The sequence below is a fragment of the Melanerpes formicivorus genome, unplaced genomic scaffold (genome assembly GCF_026170545.1).
Source record: "Melanerpes formicivorus ecotype bairdi unplaced genomic scaffold, bMelFor1.0.p_v2 SCAF_112, whole genome shotgun sequence".
Classification (NCBI taxonomy): domain Eukaryota; kingdom Metazoa; phylum Chordata; class Aves; order Piciformes; family Picidae; genus Melanerpes; species Melanerpes formicivorus.
In genome coordinates this window covers 964794-981727 of record NW_027142464.1, presented here as the reverse complement: position 1 = coordinate 981727, position 16934 = coordinate 964794, and the positions used below count along the sequence as shown (strand labels likewise).

Sequence of the window (16934 nt, the reverse complement as noted above, 5' to 3'; positions counted from 1 at the left end):
AGGCATTTGAGGAGACCACCAGAGCTCTGATTCCACATCTTTCCCTGGAAGACCTTTTGCCTGTGCCACAGCCCACGAAGCTCTGTGAGTCCAGAGGTTGGTTTGAAGCAGAGGCACTGTGAAGCCTTCCCAAGTGCTGGTTGCTGAGTGGTGAAGCTGGCTGCAGAGCCACAGAGATGCTGCAGAGGAGCCAGCAGCAGGCAGGGCTTTGCTCTGCAGCTGTGGTGCCACTGCTGGATCCTCCTCCAGGGAGTGGGCAGCCTCAGAAACAATTAGTGGTAATTAATTGTTTTACAGCTGCTGAGTCAGCTGTGGTCTGGGTGAGCAGGGAGCTGCTCCCATGGGTGTCAGCAGCAGCTCCCATCTCTGCATTCCCCAGCACCCACCCACGGCCCTGCAGCACCCTCCTGGCCTGGAGGAGTCCTCAGTCTGTCCAGAGGGGAAGGATCCCCACAGCCCCACCTCCTACCCTCACCTTGCCCTGAGGTGACCCCCCCCCGGGCTGCTCCCCCACCCCTGGCTCCTGTAGACCTGCAGAGAGTCCTGCTGAGGGCCAGCAGCTTCAGTGCTGAGCTGGTGTCCACTTGCCCTGCTGCTGCTGCCCAGAGGAGTGAAGCTCTCCCTGAGCAGCAGCCCTGTGCTGCTCTCTGTGCTGCTGGCACCAGGGGTGGTCACTGTCTGAGCTCCAGCCCCCAGCCTGCCCAGAGCTGTGTGTTGAGGGCTGGGGTTGGTCAGTCTGGAGAAGAGAAGGCTCTGGAGAGACCTTGTTGTGGCCTTCCAGCGTCTGGAGGGGGCTCCAAGGGAGCTGGGGAGGGACTTCTTGGGTTGTCAGGGAGTGATAGGAGGAGGGGGAATGGATCCAAGCTGGAGGAGGGCAGATTCAGATGAGGTGTGAGGAAGAAGTTCTTCCCCAGGAGGGTGGTGAGAGCCTGGCACAGGTTGCCCAGGGAGGTGGTGGAAGCCTCATCCCTGGGGGTCTTTAAGGCCAGGCTGGGAGGAGGAAGGCTTCTGCTCACACAAGTCCCTGCTGCTGGCCTGCAGAAGCCACTTTGGGGATGCAGCTTTCCAGAGGAATAGGAAGAAGTTTCTCCTCTCTGCTGCCTGCTGCAGCTCTGCAGTGAGAGGAGGGTGGTGGCAGAGCCAGGCCACAGCAGTGCTGAGGGCTCTGACCTGGAGAAGCCTCCTGGGAGGTGGTAACAGTGAGGAAAGCTTCAGTTTCCTTCCCTGGGCTCGAATGGCACAGCCAAGACTGCCAGGGGGAGAGGGGAAGAGCCAGGACCTGCAGCTGAGTGAAACCTGCCTGGTTCTGTGCCTTGGGTGCCCACAGGGACTGGGAAGAGGCTTCACTGTCAGCCTCAGGCAGCAGAACACCTCCAGAGGGCTGTTGTGGGCTCGGGTGGTGCTCTCAGCTCCACTTTCATCACATGTTTGGTCTTCTTAAGCAGAAAAGCAAAGCCCAGGAGCTCCCTGCAGGGGGTGGGGGCTGTGCCTCTCCTTCCTCCCAAGGAGCACAGCTCCCTGGCATCATCCTGGTGCTGAAGTGGGAATTTGCCTCATGAAGGTGGGGGTGGCTCTGGGGGGAGCTCACTGCCTTCTCAGCTGAGCTTCCTGACAGCAGCCAGCAGCAGCCTGAGCACGCAGAGGGGACAAATGCTCCGTGTCAGGGACTCCCCCAGGCTCTGGAGCAGCCTGCACAGAGTCAGCCCTGGGAGGAGCTGAGCCAAGGGAAGAGTCCCAGCCTCAGGGGAGCCAGGGCAGTGGCACTGAGCAGCTCAGTGCAGGGACAGTGAAGAGGGAGTCTGCAGAGAGCTTTATTCTCCTTTCACTCTCATCACAGAATCCCAGAAGGGCTCAGGGTGGGAGGGAGCTCATCTGCTCCAACCTCCCCTCCATGCCCAGGGACAGCTCTCAGCCAGACTCAGCTGTTCCAGGCCTCATCCAGCCTGGCCTTCAACACCCCCAGGAGGGAGGCAGCCACAGCCTCCCTGGGCAGCCTGGGCCAGAGCCTCAGCAGCATCACACTCAGCAACTTCTGCCTCAGCTCCACACCATTCTCCTTTCAGTCACTGATACTCTCTCAGCAAGGTCTCCATCTCTCCTCAGTGCAGAGCAGGCTGTGCTGAGCCCAGCAGAGGATGGACAGCCTGGAGGCCCAGGAGAGGCTGTGCCTGGCTGGGTGCCTTGGCTGGCAGAGGAAAGCTCTCAGACACTGCTTTGGTTTGCATTGCAGAGGGAAGGTTTATTGAGGCAGCAGCAGAGGAGCCCTTAGGAAGCCTTGCTCCAAGTCAAGCTGAGCACAAGAAGCTTTGCAGAGCGGCAGAGGGGTGAGGAGGCAGCAGGCCAGGCTCTGCTCCAGCTCCTTGCCCTGGCAGCAGCTGTGCTGCAGTTGGGTTGGGTTCAGCCTGTCCTGGGCTGTGGGCTGGCAGCAGCGTGGCTCTGGCTCTAGCACACTCGTGACTGTCCTGTGGGGAAGAGACAAAGCATGGCCCTGGGGGACCTCTGAGCCCCCCTGCTGGCCCCAGCTGCTCCCCCCAGGCAGGGCCAGCAGGAGCAGCTGGGGGGCTCCAAGCCCTGCAGTGCTGAAGGCACTTCCTCAGAGCTGTGTTTTCTTTTCATCCCTGTGAGCCCTGCAAAGTTCATCTGCTGGAGCTCAGACTCAGGCAGAGGGAAGGGCAGAGCCTGCTGTGCTTTAAGCTGTGACACTCAGCAAGGTTCTCTCCCTCCTGGGCTGCTGGAGTCTTGCCCAGCCCACACCACAAACCCACCCCCCGGGGCTGGGGCAGCTGTGAGCCCCTCCTAACCACATCCTTCCCCAGTGCTGCCTTACCTGCCAGCTCTGCACTCTGGGAGTGAGAGTAGTAAGAGGAAGAAAACGCCTGGGAGGATTTCCCAGCTCCCTGGGAAGCACTGCAAGAGGAGAGGAATTAATCCAGAGGGGAGCTGCAGGCAGGGGACAGCCAGTGACAGCCGGGGGGGGTGGGGGTGGTGGGTAGGGGCTGTGCTGGCAGCCAGCACAGGAGGCTGCTGTGCATCCCCCCCGCAGTGCAACACCTACACGATGTCCTGCTGGCCCTCCTGCAGCAGGGCCCTGTACTGGGCGATCTCCTGCTCCAGCCGGGTCTTGATGCCCAGCAGCAGCTTGTACTCCTGGTTCTGGCTCTCCATCTCGCAGCGGATGCTGGCCAGCTCCTCCTCCAGCGCGTTAACCTGGCCCTGGATCTGCTGCAGCAGGCAGCCGTAGCGAGATTCGGCTTCTGCCAAGGAGCTCTCCAGGGAACTTTTCTGCGGGCGGAGGAGCAGGAGGTGAGCGGCAGAGCTCGGCCCGGCCCTGCCCGCCCCCGGCAGGGAAAGGCGCCGGCCCCCGGCCCCCTCGCACCGTGCTGAGCTGTGCCTGCAGCTCGATCTCCAGGTTCTGCATCTCTCGTCTCAGCTCCGTCAGCTGCTGGCTGCTGCTCTGGATGTCCTGGCTGCTGGAGGTGACCTGGCGATTGACCTCCTCGATCTGCAGCGTCAGAGCACAGCCCCCCGTGTGAGCGTGTGCTCAGGGAGGAGCAGCTTGCAGCCCTGTGCTGTGCGGGAGGGCTGCAGGGGAGCAGCCTCCTCGGCTCAGCCCAAGGCTCTGCGTGCCCAGGGCCAGGCTCTGGGGGCTCCCCAGGGCAGGGCCCTTGCTGTGGGTGCTGCTCCTCACCTTGACCTCGTACCACTGCTCCACCTCCCTGCGGTTCTTCTCGATGATCTGCTCATATTCACTCCTCAGGTCGTTCAGGATCTTGGTCAAGTCTTCTCCGGGGGCAGCATTGACCTCCACACTCACATCCCCACCAGACTGGGCCTGCAGCTGGCTCATTTCCTGCAGAGAGAGCAGAGGGAGCAGGGCTCAGCGCCGGGGCCGGGAGCAGGGCTCAGCGCCGGGGCCGGGAGCAGGGCTCAGCGCCGGGGCCGGGAGCCGGGGGCCAAGCCACGGCAGTTTGGTGTCACAAGGCTGAGCTGAGTCCTGTGGGGCTTTGGAAGGGGTCAGGGGACCATGCCTAGGGTCCTACCTCCTCGTGGTTTCTCTTGAGAGCAATCAGCTCATCCTTCAGGGACTCCAGCTCAGACTCCAGGGAAGATCTAACCAGAGTCAGATCATCCAGGAGGTTTCTCAAGCCGTTGATGTCAGCCTCCACAGTCTGCCTGATGACCAACTCGTTCTCATACCTGCAGGGGAAGGAGGTGGTGATGGTGCACAGCACAGCTCTGTCCCAGGCCACAGCCCCAGTGCAAGCAGGACACTCTGCACCACCCCCCAGGGCACTCCCCAGAGGCAGCTCTGCAGGGCTCCCAGGGGCACTCACTTCATCCTGAAGTCCTCAGCTGTCATCTTGCTGTTGTCAATGTCCAGCAGCAGCCTGTTGTTGTCCACGGAGGCAGCAATGATCTGCAGAGGAGGAGGTTGGAGAGGAGTTTGTGCTCCAGAAGCCAGGGCAGGAGGAAAGGAGACCCAAAGCTTTGGCAGGGCCTCACTGAGGCTCTTGGAATTGTTTCCTGCAGGGCCATGGCAGAGGCTAAAGCTCCAATGAGACCTGGGTTGTCTCAGACCATCCTCCCACAGCCCCACTCTGGGCTTCTCTGTCTTGACTTAGAGTCTTCTCCATGCATCCCAAGGAACAGATTCAGTCCTTTGTGATTTGCTGCTTCCCCCTCTGCTCCCTTTTCTTGGTACCAGTGTAAGGTGCTGAGGTGAAGGGAGGGCAGATGGAGCACTCCAGGGGCTGGGGCTTTGTGCTGGCCTGGGGGGAGCAGGGTGGGAGAGCAGAGGAGCCTGCTTTGGAGCCACTGGGCAAGGTGGGATTGCAGATCCAGGCACCATGCCTGGGCCTGCTGGAGCTCTGCCTCACCTGGGGCTGTCCCTTTCTCCTGTGGGGTGCTGAGGGTTTGCTCACCCAAGGGGTGGGAGGCTCAGCTCAGCAGCTTTCTGTGCCACCACTGAGGCTGCCCAGGAGCCTCCTGCCAGCCCCTCAGAGCCGGTGCCTGAGGGCAGGAGGAGAGTGCAGGGACAAGGGGAGGTGGAAAGGAGAAGAGCAATGCAGGGCCGGGGCTGGGGCTGTCCTACCTGGTTCTGGAGCTGCTCGATGGTCTGGTAGTAGGGGCTGTAGTCCTTGGCAGCAGCAGGAGCTTGCTTCCTGTACCACTCGCGGATGTGGAGCTCCAGCTGCGCGTTCTCCTCCTCCAGCCGCCGCACCTTGTCCAGGTAGGAGGCCAGGCGGTCGTTGAGGTTCTGCATGGTGACCTTCTCGTTGCCACCCAGCAGCATGTCCCCCCCCACCCCGAAGCCCGCTGCCATGCCCCCCCCGAAGCCCGCTGCCATGCCCCCGCAGAAGCCTCCTGCCGCGCTGCCGGCGCTCAGGCCCCCTCCGTAGCCCAAGCTGCCTGCCGCCCCCCCGGAGCTGCCCCCTCCGTAGCAGGAGGCGGCGTAGCGCCGGCAGGACACCGAGGAGCTCCTGCCGCCGCCCCCGGCCCCTCCACCGCTCCTGTAGGAGGTGCTGGATGTTCTCTTGATGCTGCAGCTCATGGTGGAAGCGATCAGAGCCCAAGCCCCAGGTGCAAGTCCCCTGCTCAGCTGTAGGCACCAAGCGGACTGCAGGCTCTGTCCTCGCCAGTGGCTTTTATGCCGTGCAGGGTGGGTGAGGGTGGGAGGGAGCTCAGCTTCCCATGGAGGCTGCCAGCCCTGCAGCTGCTGCCAAGAGGGATGTGCTCAGGGGGTTGTGTCTGAGGCGGGCAGGGCATTACCCCTGTGCTCAGGTATGCGGCAGGCACCGTCACCGGCTGGGGGTGGCTGTGTTGGGCATTGTGGGGATCGTGTCCCAGCTCTGTGTATCTGACAACACATCGCTGGTAACAACAGCTAATGAAGGCTCCTCCCTGGCTGGCTCCTTGTCTCCTGCGTGGCGAAACTCAGCGGTTCGGCTTTTGTCTTCCCGCGGCGATCACAGACAACGATTAGAGCCCTGCAGCCTCCAGCCCTCTGCTTTCACTCAGCTGCTCCAGGTGCACCTGGGCTGCTCAGGAGCCTGCCCCCAGCTACCGACAACGAAACTGCTGCCCCTGCTCTGTTGTGGGAGAGAGCCTGGCGCTGATTCCTTCCTCTCTTGTCCCTGCTCATGCCGGGGAAGGCAGCTGAGGCTGAACCTCTCCGGGGGGGTGCAGGGTGGAGGCTGCAGTTGTCTCCCTCAGTGAGGGCGAGTGGCTGCCAGCCACAGCAGCAGAGTCTTGCAAGGGCAGACACAGAAAACCTTTTCCTGTCCAAGGTCCTGCAGCTGGGTCAGGCCAAGCCCAGCACAGATCCAGGCTGGGTGCAGAGGGTTGAGAGCAGCCCTGGAGAAAGAGCCTTGGGGGTGCTGGGTGCTGAGCAGCTCCCCAGGAGCCAGCAGTGCCTCCTGCAGCCCTCAGGCAGCTGGGTGCTGGGCTGCAGCCAGAGCAGGGAGGGCAGAGGGCAGCAGAGGGGATTCTGCCCCTGGGCTCTGCTCTGCTCAGACCTCACTTCCAACCCTGCCTGCAGCTCTGCTGTCCCCAGCAGGAGGAGGACACAGAGCTGCTGGAGAGAGCCCAGAGGAGGCCACGAAGATGCTCCTTGGGCTGGAGCAGCTCTGCTGGGAGCACAGGCTGAGGGAGCTGGGGCTGTGCAGCCTGGAGAAGGCTCCAGGGGGACCTCAGAGCTGCCTGCCAGGAGCTGAAGGGATCCTGCAGGAAGGCTGCAGAGAGACTTTTGCTGAGGGTGTTTAGGGACAGGCCCAGGGGGAATGGTTTGGAGCTGAGGCAGAGCAGGGTTAGAGTGGAGCTGAGGCAGAAGTTGCTGAGTGTGAGGCTGCTGAGGCTCTGGCCCAGGCTGCCCAGGGAGGCTGTGGCTGCCTCCTGCCTGGGGGTGTTCAGGGCCAGGCTGGATGAGGCCCTGAGCAGCTGAGCCTGGCTGAGAGCTGTCCCTGGGCATGGAGGGGAGGTTGGAGCAGCTGAGCTCTGAGCTCCTTCCCCCCTTGAGCCAGTCCTGGGTTCTGTGAACCACTGATTGTATTTCATTGCTGGGAGCTGAGGGGGGAGGTGGTTGAGCTTCCCTCCTCCCATAACCCAGAGGCCCTTTCTGCAAACAGCTCTGGGCTTACACAAAGCCATAAAAACTGAGCTAGGGAAAAACCTCCAGTGGCAGAGATTAGATCTGAGGAGATGTCCTCATTGCAGGGACTTGGCTCTGCCCACCCCCAGGGAGTCTCTTGCAACACGAAGGGAGGCAGAAACCACTGAGTATTTCTTTCCACTGCCTGTGCAAGGGGAGCTGCTCTGAGCTGCTTTTTCCACCTTTGCTCCTGTGAGACTGAGCCCAGAGCTGGGTTCCTGCCCCTGCTTGAAATACTGACCCTGGAGCTGCTGGTGCAAAGGACCCACGAGGAGCTGGTGGCTCCTGCTGTGAGCTGCCAGCTCCAGATCAGCTCACCCAGGGGGTGGGGGGGAGTTAGGAAGAGCTTCCTGTAGAAGAAGAAGCAGCAGGACCTTAGAGCAGCCTTCCAGGACCTGAAGGGCTACAGGAAGGCTGCAGAGGGACTGTTCCCAAAGGCCTGCAGGGACAGGACCAGGGGCAGTGGTTTGAGATGAGAGCAGAGCTGATGTGAGGAGCAAGTCCTGCATCTGCCAGCTGTGGAAGGCCCCAGGCTGCTCTTGGTGTCAGCATGTTGTAGAATCAACCAGGTTGGAAGAGACCTCAGAGCTCATCAAGTCCAAGCTGTCACCCAACACCTCCTGACTGCTAAACCATGGCACCAAGAGCCACATCTAGTCCCCTCTTGAACACCTCCAGGGATGGGGACTCCACCACCTCCCTGGGCAGCACATTCCAGTGACCAAGAACTCTCTCTGTGAAGAACTTTCTCCTCACCTCCAGCCTGAACCTCCCCTGGCACAGCTTGAGACTGTGTCCTCTTGTGCTGGTGCTGGGTGCCTGGGAGAAGAGACCAACCCCCAGCTGGCTACAACCTCCCTGCAGGGAGCTGTAGAGAGCAAGAAGGTCTCCCCTGAGCCTCCAGGCTAAGCAACCCCAGCTCCCTCAGCCTCTCCTCCCAGGGCTGCACTCCAGACCCCTCCCCAGCCTGGCTGCATCTCACAGGGAGCTTTGGAGGGATCCTGTGAATGGTTTCCTCTGGACACCTCCTTCTTGCCTGTCCCACACCAGCTCCCCAGTTTGTGCATTCCCACTTCCAGCCTCTGAGTGTCAGCTCAGTTGCTGGGAATCACACCTGGAACACTGCTCTGCTCTCACAGCCACCCCTGCCTCCTGGTGCCAGCACTCATCTGCTGCCAGCACTCATCTGGTGCCAGCACTCATCTGGTGCCAGCTTTATTCCATCCCCACGGTGCTGAGCTGCTGCAGTCTGCTCTGGGCCAGCACTCACCCAGGCTGGAGCCTGGAGCCCAGCTCCACAGCAGTGCCTGGCTCAGGCCTGACAGCAGAGGCAGAGCCCAGGCTGCTCCAAGAGGATCAGGATCTGGCCTGGGTGCTCAGGAGCTGTGCCCTCACTCTGAGTTTCATTCCCAGCTCTCCTAAGGGATCATCTCCTTCTCTGCCTGAGGCCCAGGCTGCCATGGCTCTGAATTTGCTGTCTGCTTACAGCTGGAGAATGGACACAGGGCTCTGGTTGCATCAGACAGAAGTGAAGTTTTATTAGAGACATTTTCCTGACACAGAAGCAGCCAAGAAGCAAAGAGTTTGAATCTCTGGAGCAAGGGCCCCAGGCAGCAATGATTGAAGCCCCAAAGCATCCCACAGTGTGCATGGCAGGGGGGCAGGAGCCCTTCTGAGCAGCTCAGCAGGGCATGGCTGGGCAGATGGCATCAAGAACATTGCAGAGTGCTGAAGAGCAACTTCCTCAGGAGCAGGGCCAGGGGAAGGCTTTGGGCCAGGTTCTCTCTGGCAGGTCTTGCACTGCAGGGGCCTCCAGCTGTGCTCCTAGTCGAAAGCTTTCCTTCCACAGCCTGCTTAGAGACAAAGCAAACCTTGACTGCTCCTGCCCTGAGGCACCAGGACCTGCAGGGAGCAAGGAAGCTGCCCCAGGGCTCCCTGAGCATCCCTCAAGTACCGAGGGAAACTTCAGGCTGGTTTTAGGCAGAGCTGTTTGTGAGGCTCTGCAGAGTGAGAGGATGAAGACACCAGCAGAGGGCTGAGCCCATGGCTGGCTGCCAGCTGGGCTGGCTCCAGGGGCAGTGCCTGAGCTGAGCTGAGCTGAGCTGAGCTCTGCTTGCTCCAGGAGGGGAGGCTCACGGTGTGGAAGTGATTAGGGATGGGGTGGAGACAGCAGGGATCTGTGCAACAGTTCTCACCTTGGCTTTCACCACCACTCCTGCAGGACTGGGACTGGGAGGATGATGAATAGGAGTGGGAGCTGCTGATGCCTCCTGAGATCCTTCCTCCTCCTCCTCCTCCGATGTTACCACATCCACCACCGCTTCCCCCTCCAATTCCTCCACCTCCTCCTCCCATTCCTCCTCCTCCTATTCCTCCTCCACTGCTTCCTCCTCCTATTCCTCCTCCCATTCCACTGCCAGAGGAAATGCCACCACCTCCATGGCCACCACTTATGCCACCACCTCCATGGCCACCACTTATGCCACCACCTCCATAGCCACCACTCATGCCACCACCACCTCCTCCTAGTCTTCCTCCTCCTCCAGAAGTGTATCCACCACCTCTACCCCCTCCCATGCCCCCTCCCATGCCTCCTCCTGAGCCTCCTGATGGCATCCTGCAAAGAGAGAGAGAGAACAGAAGTTACTGAGCTGCCCTCCTGCTCTCAGCAGCTTCTGCCCCAAGCCCTGCGCTGCTCTTGGCTCTCATTCTGCTGCTCAGAGCCCAGCACAGGCAGCAGGCATCTGATGGAGCATCAGGAACCAACCCTTCCAGCTGGAGCTTGAATGCAGGAGGTTTTGCTTCCCCCCCCTTCCTGCTCAGGTATGTCTCTAGCAGGACCTGGCACTGCTGCCCTCAGCTGCAGAGGCAGCCAGGGGAGCCTGGGCTGTGCTCTCAGGTGCCTGGCAAGCAGCAGCAGGCTCCCTGCAGGCTCAGAGAGCTGCAAGAGGATTTCAGGAGGTTTGGAAACCTCTGATCCCTTCCCTGCCTGCCCAGTTCCTGCTGTTTGCTGGAGCCAGGTGGAGCTGGGCTCTGTGTGAGGCTTTCCCTGCCCAGAGCAGCAGCTCAGGGACCCTGCACGGCGCTTCCTTCACCTGGCTCCCATCCTGACCTGGGCTGCCAAGGAGTGTGGGGTACCCGAGACCCGGGGGGGCTGAGCCTGCTCTGCACACCTCGACTGCTGGTGTCTGGGACCCCTGCACCCCTGGGGCCACCCCTGTGTCCTTTGGGTCACCTACACGAGGTCCTGCTGCCCTTCCTCCAGCAGTGCCCTGTACTGGGCGATCTCCTGCTCCAGCCGGGTCTTGATGCCCAGCAGCAGCTTGTACTCCTCGTTCTGGCTCTCCATCTCGCAGCGGATGCTGGCCAGCTCCTCCTCCAGGGGGCCGATCATGGCCTGGATCTGCTGCAGCTGCATGTTGTAGCGACGCTCCGTGTCGTCCAGGTTGGACTGCAGGGAATCGATCTGCAGGGGGAAAGCGGAGCAGCAGCTGGGTGGGACTGGGGCTGGGACTGGAGGCAAGCAGGAGCTCCTCACCAGCCACAACAAAGCATCTTCGAAGGCGAGCGACCCAGCAGCAGCTGGGTGCTTGCAGGGTGCCACCAGCCTGTGCCTGAGGTGGCAGAGGGGAGGCAGCAGCCCCCTGGGCTCACCATGCTGAGCTGGGACTGCAGCTCGATTTCCAGGCTCTGGTATTCTCGTCGCAGCTCAGAGATCTGCTGGTTGCTGGACTGGATCTCCTGGCCGCTGGAGTGCACTTGTTGGTTAACCTCTTCCATCTGCAAGCATCACACACAGCAGGGAGGGGGGGTTTTGGTGGGGGCAGCATAAAAGAGCCCTAAGCAAGCAGTGGAGCACAGGAGGTGTGAGGTGGGCTGGCAGCTGCCCCCTCGGTGCCCTCCTCGCTGCCGGGACGCAGATTCCCTGAGCGTCGCCACAAACCTTAGGTCCTCCACCGCTGCTCCAAGTCCCTTAATGGCTCTTCAGACAAGAGGTGGCCACTTGCCTGCCCTCTGCAGCCCTCTGGAGGGGTTCAGTGGCCAGGCCCCAGTGCCTTACCTTGGTCTCGTACCAGCTCTCCACCTCCTTGCGGTTGTTCTCGATCAGCCTCTCGTACTCGCAGCGCATCTCGTTCAGCTTCTCCATCAGGTTAATGCCAGGGGTGGCATTGACCTCCACGCTGACATCCCCCCCAGACTGGGTCTGCAGGCCCTGCATCTCCTGGGAAACAACCCCAAAACCCCAAGGGTGAGGGGAGGAGAAGCTTTGAACTCCTCTGCTAAGGGGACAGGCTGAGGGAGCTGGGCCTGTGCAGCCTGGAGAGGAGAAGGCTCCAGGGGGAGCTCAGAGCTGCTGCCAGGACCTGAAGGGATCCTGCAGGAAGGCTGCAGAGAGACTTTTCCTGAGGGGGTCTGGAGACAGGCCCAGGGGGAATGGTTTGGAGCTGAGGCAGAGCAGGGTTAGAGTGGAGCTGAGGAAGAAGTTGCTCAGTTTGAAGGTGGTGAGGCTCTGGCCCAGGCTGCCCAGGGAGGCTGTGGCTGCCTCCTGCCTGGGGGTGTTCCAGGCCAGGCTGGATGAGGCTCTGAGCAGCTGAGTCTAGCTGAGAGCTGTCCCTGGGCATGGAGGGGAGGTTGGAGCAGCTGAGCTCTGAGCTCCCTTCCCACCTGAGCCACTCTGGGATTCTATCAAGGAGGGAACACAAATCCTGACACAGCTCCTGCCAAGGATCCTCCTCTGCCCTTGGCATGAGAGGGAACAATTCTGCCACTCCTAAGGCAAAGCCAGGCTGGGGCAGGGGGGAGATCAAAGCCAGGCTGGGTCAAGGTGGGGATCAAAGCCAGGCTGGGGCAGGGGGAGATCAAAGCCAGGCTGGGACAGGGGGAGATCAAAGCCAGGCTGGGACAGGGGGAGATCAAAGCCAGGCTGGGGCAGGGGGAGATCAAAGCCAGGCTGGGGCAGGGGGGCGGAATCAAAGCCAGGAGCCAGATTCTGGGCACTGCTCATAGAACTCCACAGGCAGTGGAGTGCTGAGGTCTCCTGAGGCAGCAGTGTGGAGCTCACCTCTTCGTGGTTCTTCCTGAGGTAGATCAGTTCCTCTTTCAGGGACTCAAACTGGGTCTCCAGGTCAGACCTGGCCAGGGTGAGCTGGTCCAGCAGTGGCCGCAGGCCGTTGATGTCGCTGGCCACGCTCTGGTGCAGGCTGTACTCGGTCTCATACCTGGGGGCAGACAAGGAGGGACAGTGCTGCCACACCTCTGTGCCTGCTCTCTCCTGAGCAGCTCCAAGCAGCACAGCTTTGGGCTCCAGTCCCATTGCTCAGCGCTGATTCTCCTTCTGTCCCCGGGAGGTTGGTTTGGTTCCCGTGGAATTTCTCTCGGGGAGGTTTAGGTGGTGAGAAATCCCCATGCAGGGGTGGGGAGGCTCAGAAGGTAACCTTTGGATGGCTGAAGGCCTTCAAGAGCTGCCTGGGAAAGCTAATGATGAAAGCAGCCAAACAGCCACTCTCAGAACGCCCTTCCCAGCAGCTACCTCCTGTCCCCGGACCCACAGGGACTGGCTGGCAATAGGAGCTCCTGGGGGCAGTGGGGACACAGGATGGAACGAGAGAGGGAGAGACTCACTTCAGCCTGAAGTCATCCACAGTCATTCTGGTGTTGTCAATGTCAAGGAGGATCTTGTTCAGGTCCACGTTTGCACCAACAATCTGGAAAGCAGAGGGCAAAAGGTCTTTGGTCAGGGCTGACAGAGAGAGAGGGAAGGAGGCCCTTTGCAGAAAGCCCTCTCAGGATGCCCACATGGCAGTGCCAGGTGCTGCAGGTGCTGGAGGGGAGCACTCACAACACCTTGGTGGAAGGAATAACTGAAAGCCCTGCTGAGATTCCAGGCAGAGTGGGGAAGCAAAGCTCCTACCAAGCACACACAGCCATGCCTGTTGCAGGAGGTGCAGGGCCAGGGGCTGGCTGGGGGGCAGGGGCAACCCCACAGCGCTTTGGGCCCTGCTGTGCACTCCCAAACAAAGGCACCGAGGGGGCCACAGCAGCACCAGGTGGGCGAGCACTGCTCAGATCCGCTGGTCGGGAGGGCGAGGGGCAAGAGCCCAGCGGTGCGGGGAGCGCCGGAGAGCCCTGCCGGGGGCACGGCAGCGCCGGAGCCCCGTGCCGGGCACTGCCGTCCCGGCCAGCCGCAGGGGGCAGTGCTGGTGAGAGGCTGCTGCCCGCGGGCAGGGGGCTCCTACCTGGCTCTGCAGCTCCTCGATGGTGCGGTAGTACTGGCTGTAGTCCCTGGCAGCCGTGGGGCCATGGTTCTTGTACCACTCCCGGATCAGCTGCTCCAGCTGAGCGTTGTCGTCCTCCAGCCGCCGCACCTTGTCCAGGTAGGAGGCCAGGCGGTCGTTGAGGTTCTGCATGGTCAGCTTCTCGTTGGTGGAGAGCAGGCCCCCGTCTTCAAAGCCCCCAAAGCCACCTCCACCGTAGCTGCCACCACCATAGCCTCCACCACCATAGCCTCCACCACCAAAGCCACCGCCGCCGCCGCCGCCGCTCCCAAAGCCGCTGAATCCACCTCCGCTGTAGCCACCAAAGTGGTTCCCTCCACCGAGGCCAGATCCATAACCACCTCCTATGCTGGATCCAAACCCACCCCCACCTGATCCAAAGCCTCCTCCCATGCTGCCACAGCTCATCCCTCCTCCGTAGCTGCCACCGCTCATCCTCCCCCCGTAGCTGCCGCGGCTGATCCTGCCACAGCTGCCGCTGCTGAAGCCTCCTCCGTAGCTGCTCCTGGAAACTCCTCCACCAAAGCTTCTCCCAGAGAAGCCTCCACCTCCCCCAGAGGAGGTGTATTTCCTGCTGGACACGGAGGAGTACCCACGAGAGCTACGTATTCCACCACCACCACCACCACCACTGCTGCCTCCGCCGCCGCCGCCACCGCCGCCGCCACCACCGCTCCTGTCACTGCCTCCACAGCCAATCCTGGTGCTGCTGCTCAAGGACTTGGTGCCACAGCTCATGGTGGCAGCAGGAGAGAGTCAGACCACAACCCCAAGTGTCGGTGCACAGCCCTGATAAGAGTCAGGACTGCAAGCTGTCACCCCCAGCCGGCTCTCTTTATACCTCTGGCCGTGGGTGTCACCAGCAGGGTGTTTCCTTCTCCCAGGGCATTTACCAACCTCCTTGTTTGTGCCAAGAATAATTTGCTGAACACTATTTTTGTGCTGCTATCTCAGGCAATCGAGCCCCCTGCTGCCTCGTGGGGCTGGGCTAAGGCTGTCTCTTGGCTTTCTGCTTTGGGGAGGGGGGAGACTCTTGAGCCAGGACCCTGCTGAAGCTGCTGCTGGGGTAGTGTGGAGCTGATGGAATTCATTCATTCTCTCCATTCCTCCCTAAAACCCCCCCAGGATTAGCTCAGAATCTCTCACATTTATTTCTCATCTTTGCTCCTTCCCTCATGAGCTCCTCTCTGGGCTGTGGGGTTTGGAGCTGCTCTTTGCAGACTGTTGTTCCCTTTCGCTCCTCCACACTCCAGGCACTTAAGGTCTCCTACACTGCTCAGCCTCCTTCTCTCTTCATGAGGCTGCTGGAGCACTGCAAGAGGCTGCCCAGGGAGGGAGGTGAAAGCCCAGCCCTGGGGATACCCAAGGTCAGGCTGGACAAGGCTGTGGTGGAGGATGTCCCTGCTGCTGGCAGGGGGTTGGGCTGGATGCCCTTTGGAGGTCCCTTCCAACCCAACCCATCCTCGATGCTGTGATTCTCACACCTGAGAGTGCCAGAGGTTGGTTAGCAGAAGTGGAGAAGTTGTTGGACCTCTGCCCCTGCCTAGAGAGGGATCTCATTCAGCCCTGAGCCTGCCTCAGGCACTGCTGTGGGATTCTGCCCTCAAAACCCAAATCCTTCTGTTGTGAGGAGAGGGCCAGGGCAGCCCCCTGGGGAGGGGAGTCCTGGAAATCACAGAGGGGAGGCTAAAAACCCCAAGCAGGGCATTTTCCTTGCCCCCAAGAGCTGTGGGTCTGAGGCAGCAGGAGAGGAAGGTGACTTTAATTGCATTATCAAGTCAAGGGTGGCAGAGGTAGCAGCTGCCTTGGTGCAGCCCTGCCAAGGGCTGTGTGGGAAGCTGCCTTGTGGTTTTCTCATCCTGCCTCTTGTCCCTGGCTCATAAAGCAGAGGTGATAGAGACATCATCTGCTCTGCTCTCCTCTCCCTGCAGGCAGCCTCCAGCCTCTGCAACAGCCTCCCGAGAGGAAACCTCCAACACTTTTGATGCAGCTCAGCTGGAAGCAGCCTGCTGAGACCCCAGGAGCCTTCACACCACACCTGGGGGGGGGTGTGTGGCACCCAGAAGCTTTGCCCAAGAGGGATCTGGGAGGGTTTCCATCCTCAGCTCTCAGCTTGGTGCTGAAGCAGAGCCTGAGGACACAGCTTCATGCCCTGAGCAACCTGCAGGAGCCTGGGGCTGGGCAGTGCCCAGGGGCTCCAAGGCCATGGGGCTGAGGAAAGTGGTTTGGTGGTGACCTGGCAGGGCTGGGGGAAGGCTCAAACCAAAATGATTCTGGGGTTCCATGACTGTGGGACTGTGGTCCCCAGGGCTCTGTCACCTGCCAGCCTCTGCTGCTGCTGTGGTGCTTGGAGCCCACTGTGCTGGCTGCAGAGCAGGCTGGCAGCTCCTCAGCTCTCTGCTTACCCCAGGAGCTTGCAGGAGAATTCTGCACCTTGGGGTTTAGTGCAGGAGAGGCTCTGCTCCTGCAGGCAGCAAACAGCAGCAGAGGATCAGCCTTTGTGGTGCCCAGCTGGAGCCCAGGCTGCCCCAGTTTGCCTGGAGGTCCATTCCCCAGTGGCAGCTCTGTCCTGGGTCACTGAAGTGCGGCCCCTGGCCTCCCCTCCTCACTCTGGCTGCTGAGCCTCCAAGGCCTGCCAGGTGTTGATGGGATTTAGCAGTCTGCCCTCAACCTGCAGCCAGCAATGGGGGCAGAGCTGAGGAACTGCTCCTTGTTGGCTGCTCCTTGTCTCAGCACCTTCTGAAGGCCTTGCAGAGGGTGCTGCAGGGCAGCCCTCTCCTCCCAGGGGCCACCTGCACCTGGGGGTTGGTTGTCTGCTGCTGCTGCAGTCTCCTGTGCAGGACCCCCAGCTCCTGGTCCTGGTGGTGCTCAGTTTGGGATCAGTTCACATCCCGTGACAGAAGCCAGGAGGATTCCTGTGCCTGGCTCTGGGCTGGTGCCAGGGTTGCTTTATTGCTGCTTATGCAACCTCTTGCCAAAGCTCCCTGATCTTATCTGGCTGCTGGAAGGTGATGAAAGCCTCCCAGAAGGGCTGGGTGATGTGATAATCTCTCCTTGATTCCCAGCTGGAGCATGGCAGTGTCACCTCAGCTCCATAAGCAGTTTCTGGTGTGCTGCAGGTGCTGCCCTGGCTGCTGGAAGGTGCAGCTTGGATTGCCTTGCCAGTGGGGTCTGCCTCTGGGCCTGGGGAAGGTCATTTGGAGGCCCTGTGGCACAGATGCTACAGCAGCCAGGAGGGGAACCAGCTCCAGCCTGCACCTGCTGGGTGCCAGCAGCTGAGCCTTGCCCCTCATGAGCTCCTGGTTCTTGCAGACCACTTCCCTCTCCAGCTCCAGCAGGGCTGTGGCCCCACAGGACCTGAGCTGTGGGTTCCTCACCCTCCTGGGGAGCTGCATGCACTGAGCTCCCTCCTGGCACAGCTTCAGCTATTGATTATTGACTGCTCCATAATCCATTCATAAACTGTTGGTTCTGGATGTATCAATTTATATTGATGGAATCACTGATTGCTA

At 60.9% G+C, this 16934-nt stretch overlaps 2 protein-coding genes across 2 annotated transcripts; both read right to left on the bottom strand.

Annotated features, from left to right (window-relative positions):
* Positions 1–2213: 2213 nt before the first annotated feature.
* Positions 2214–5627, bottom strand: LOC137455846 (keratin, type I cytoskeletal 16-like). The gene is made up of 8 exons (XM_068166970.1): positions 5093–5627; positions 4335–4417; positions 4041–4197; positions 3689–3850; positions 3377–3502; positions 3056–3282; positions 2828–2907; positions 2214–2462 (listed from the first exon to the last, which is right to left on the bottom strand). Exons 1-8 carry the CDS (start codon positions 5549–5551, stop codon positions 2443–2445), a joined length of 1314 nt encoding a protein of 437 aa, XP_068023071.1. The 5' UTR covers positions 5552–5627; the 3' UTR covers positions 2214–2442.
* Positions 5628–8660: 3033 nt separating this feature from the next.
* Positions 8661–14233, bottom strand: LOC137455829 (keratin, type I cytoskeletal 10-like). Its single transcript, XM_068166944.1, has 8 exons — positions 13384–14233; positions 12770–12852; positions 12210–12366; positions 11208–11369; positions 10802–10927; positions 10387–10613; positions 9343–9764; positions 8661–8997 (listed from the first exon to the last, which is right to left on the bottom strand). Exons 1-8 carry the CDS (start codon positions 14158–14160, stop codon positions 8972–8974), a joined length of 1980 nt encoding a protein of 659 aa, XP_068023045.1. The 5' UTR covers positions 14161–14233; the 3' UTR covers positions 8661–8971.
* Between the last annotated feature and the right edge of the window lie 2701 nt (positions 14234–16934).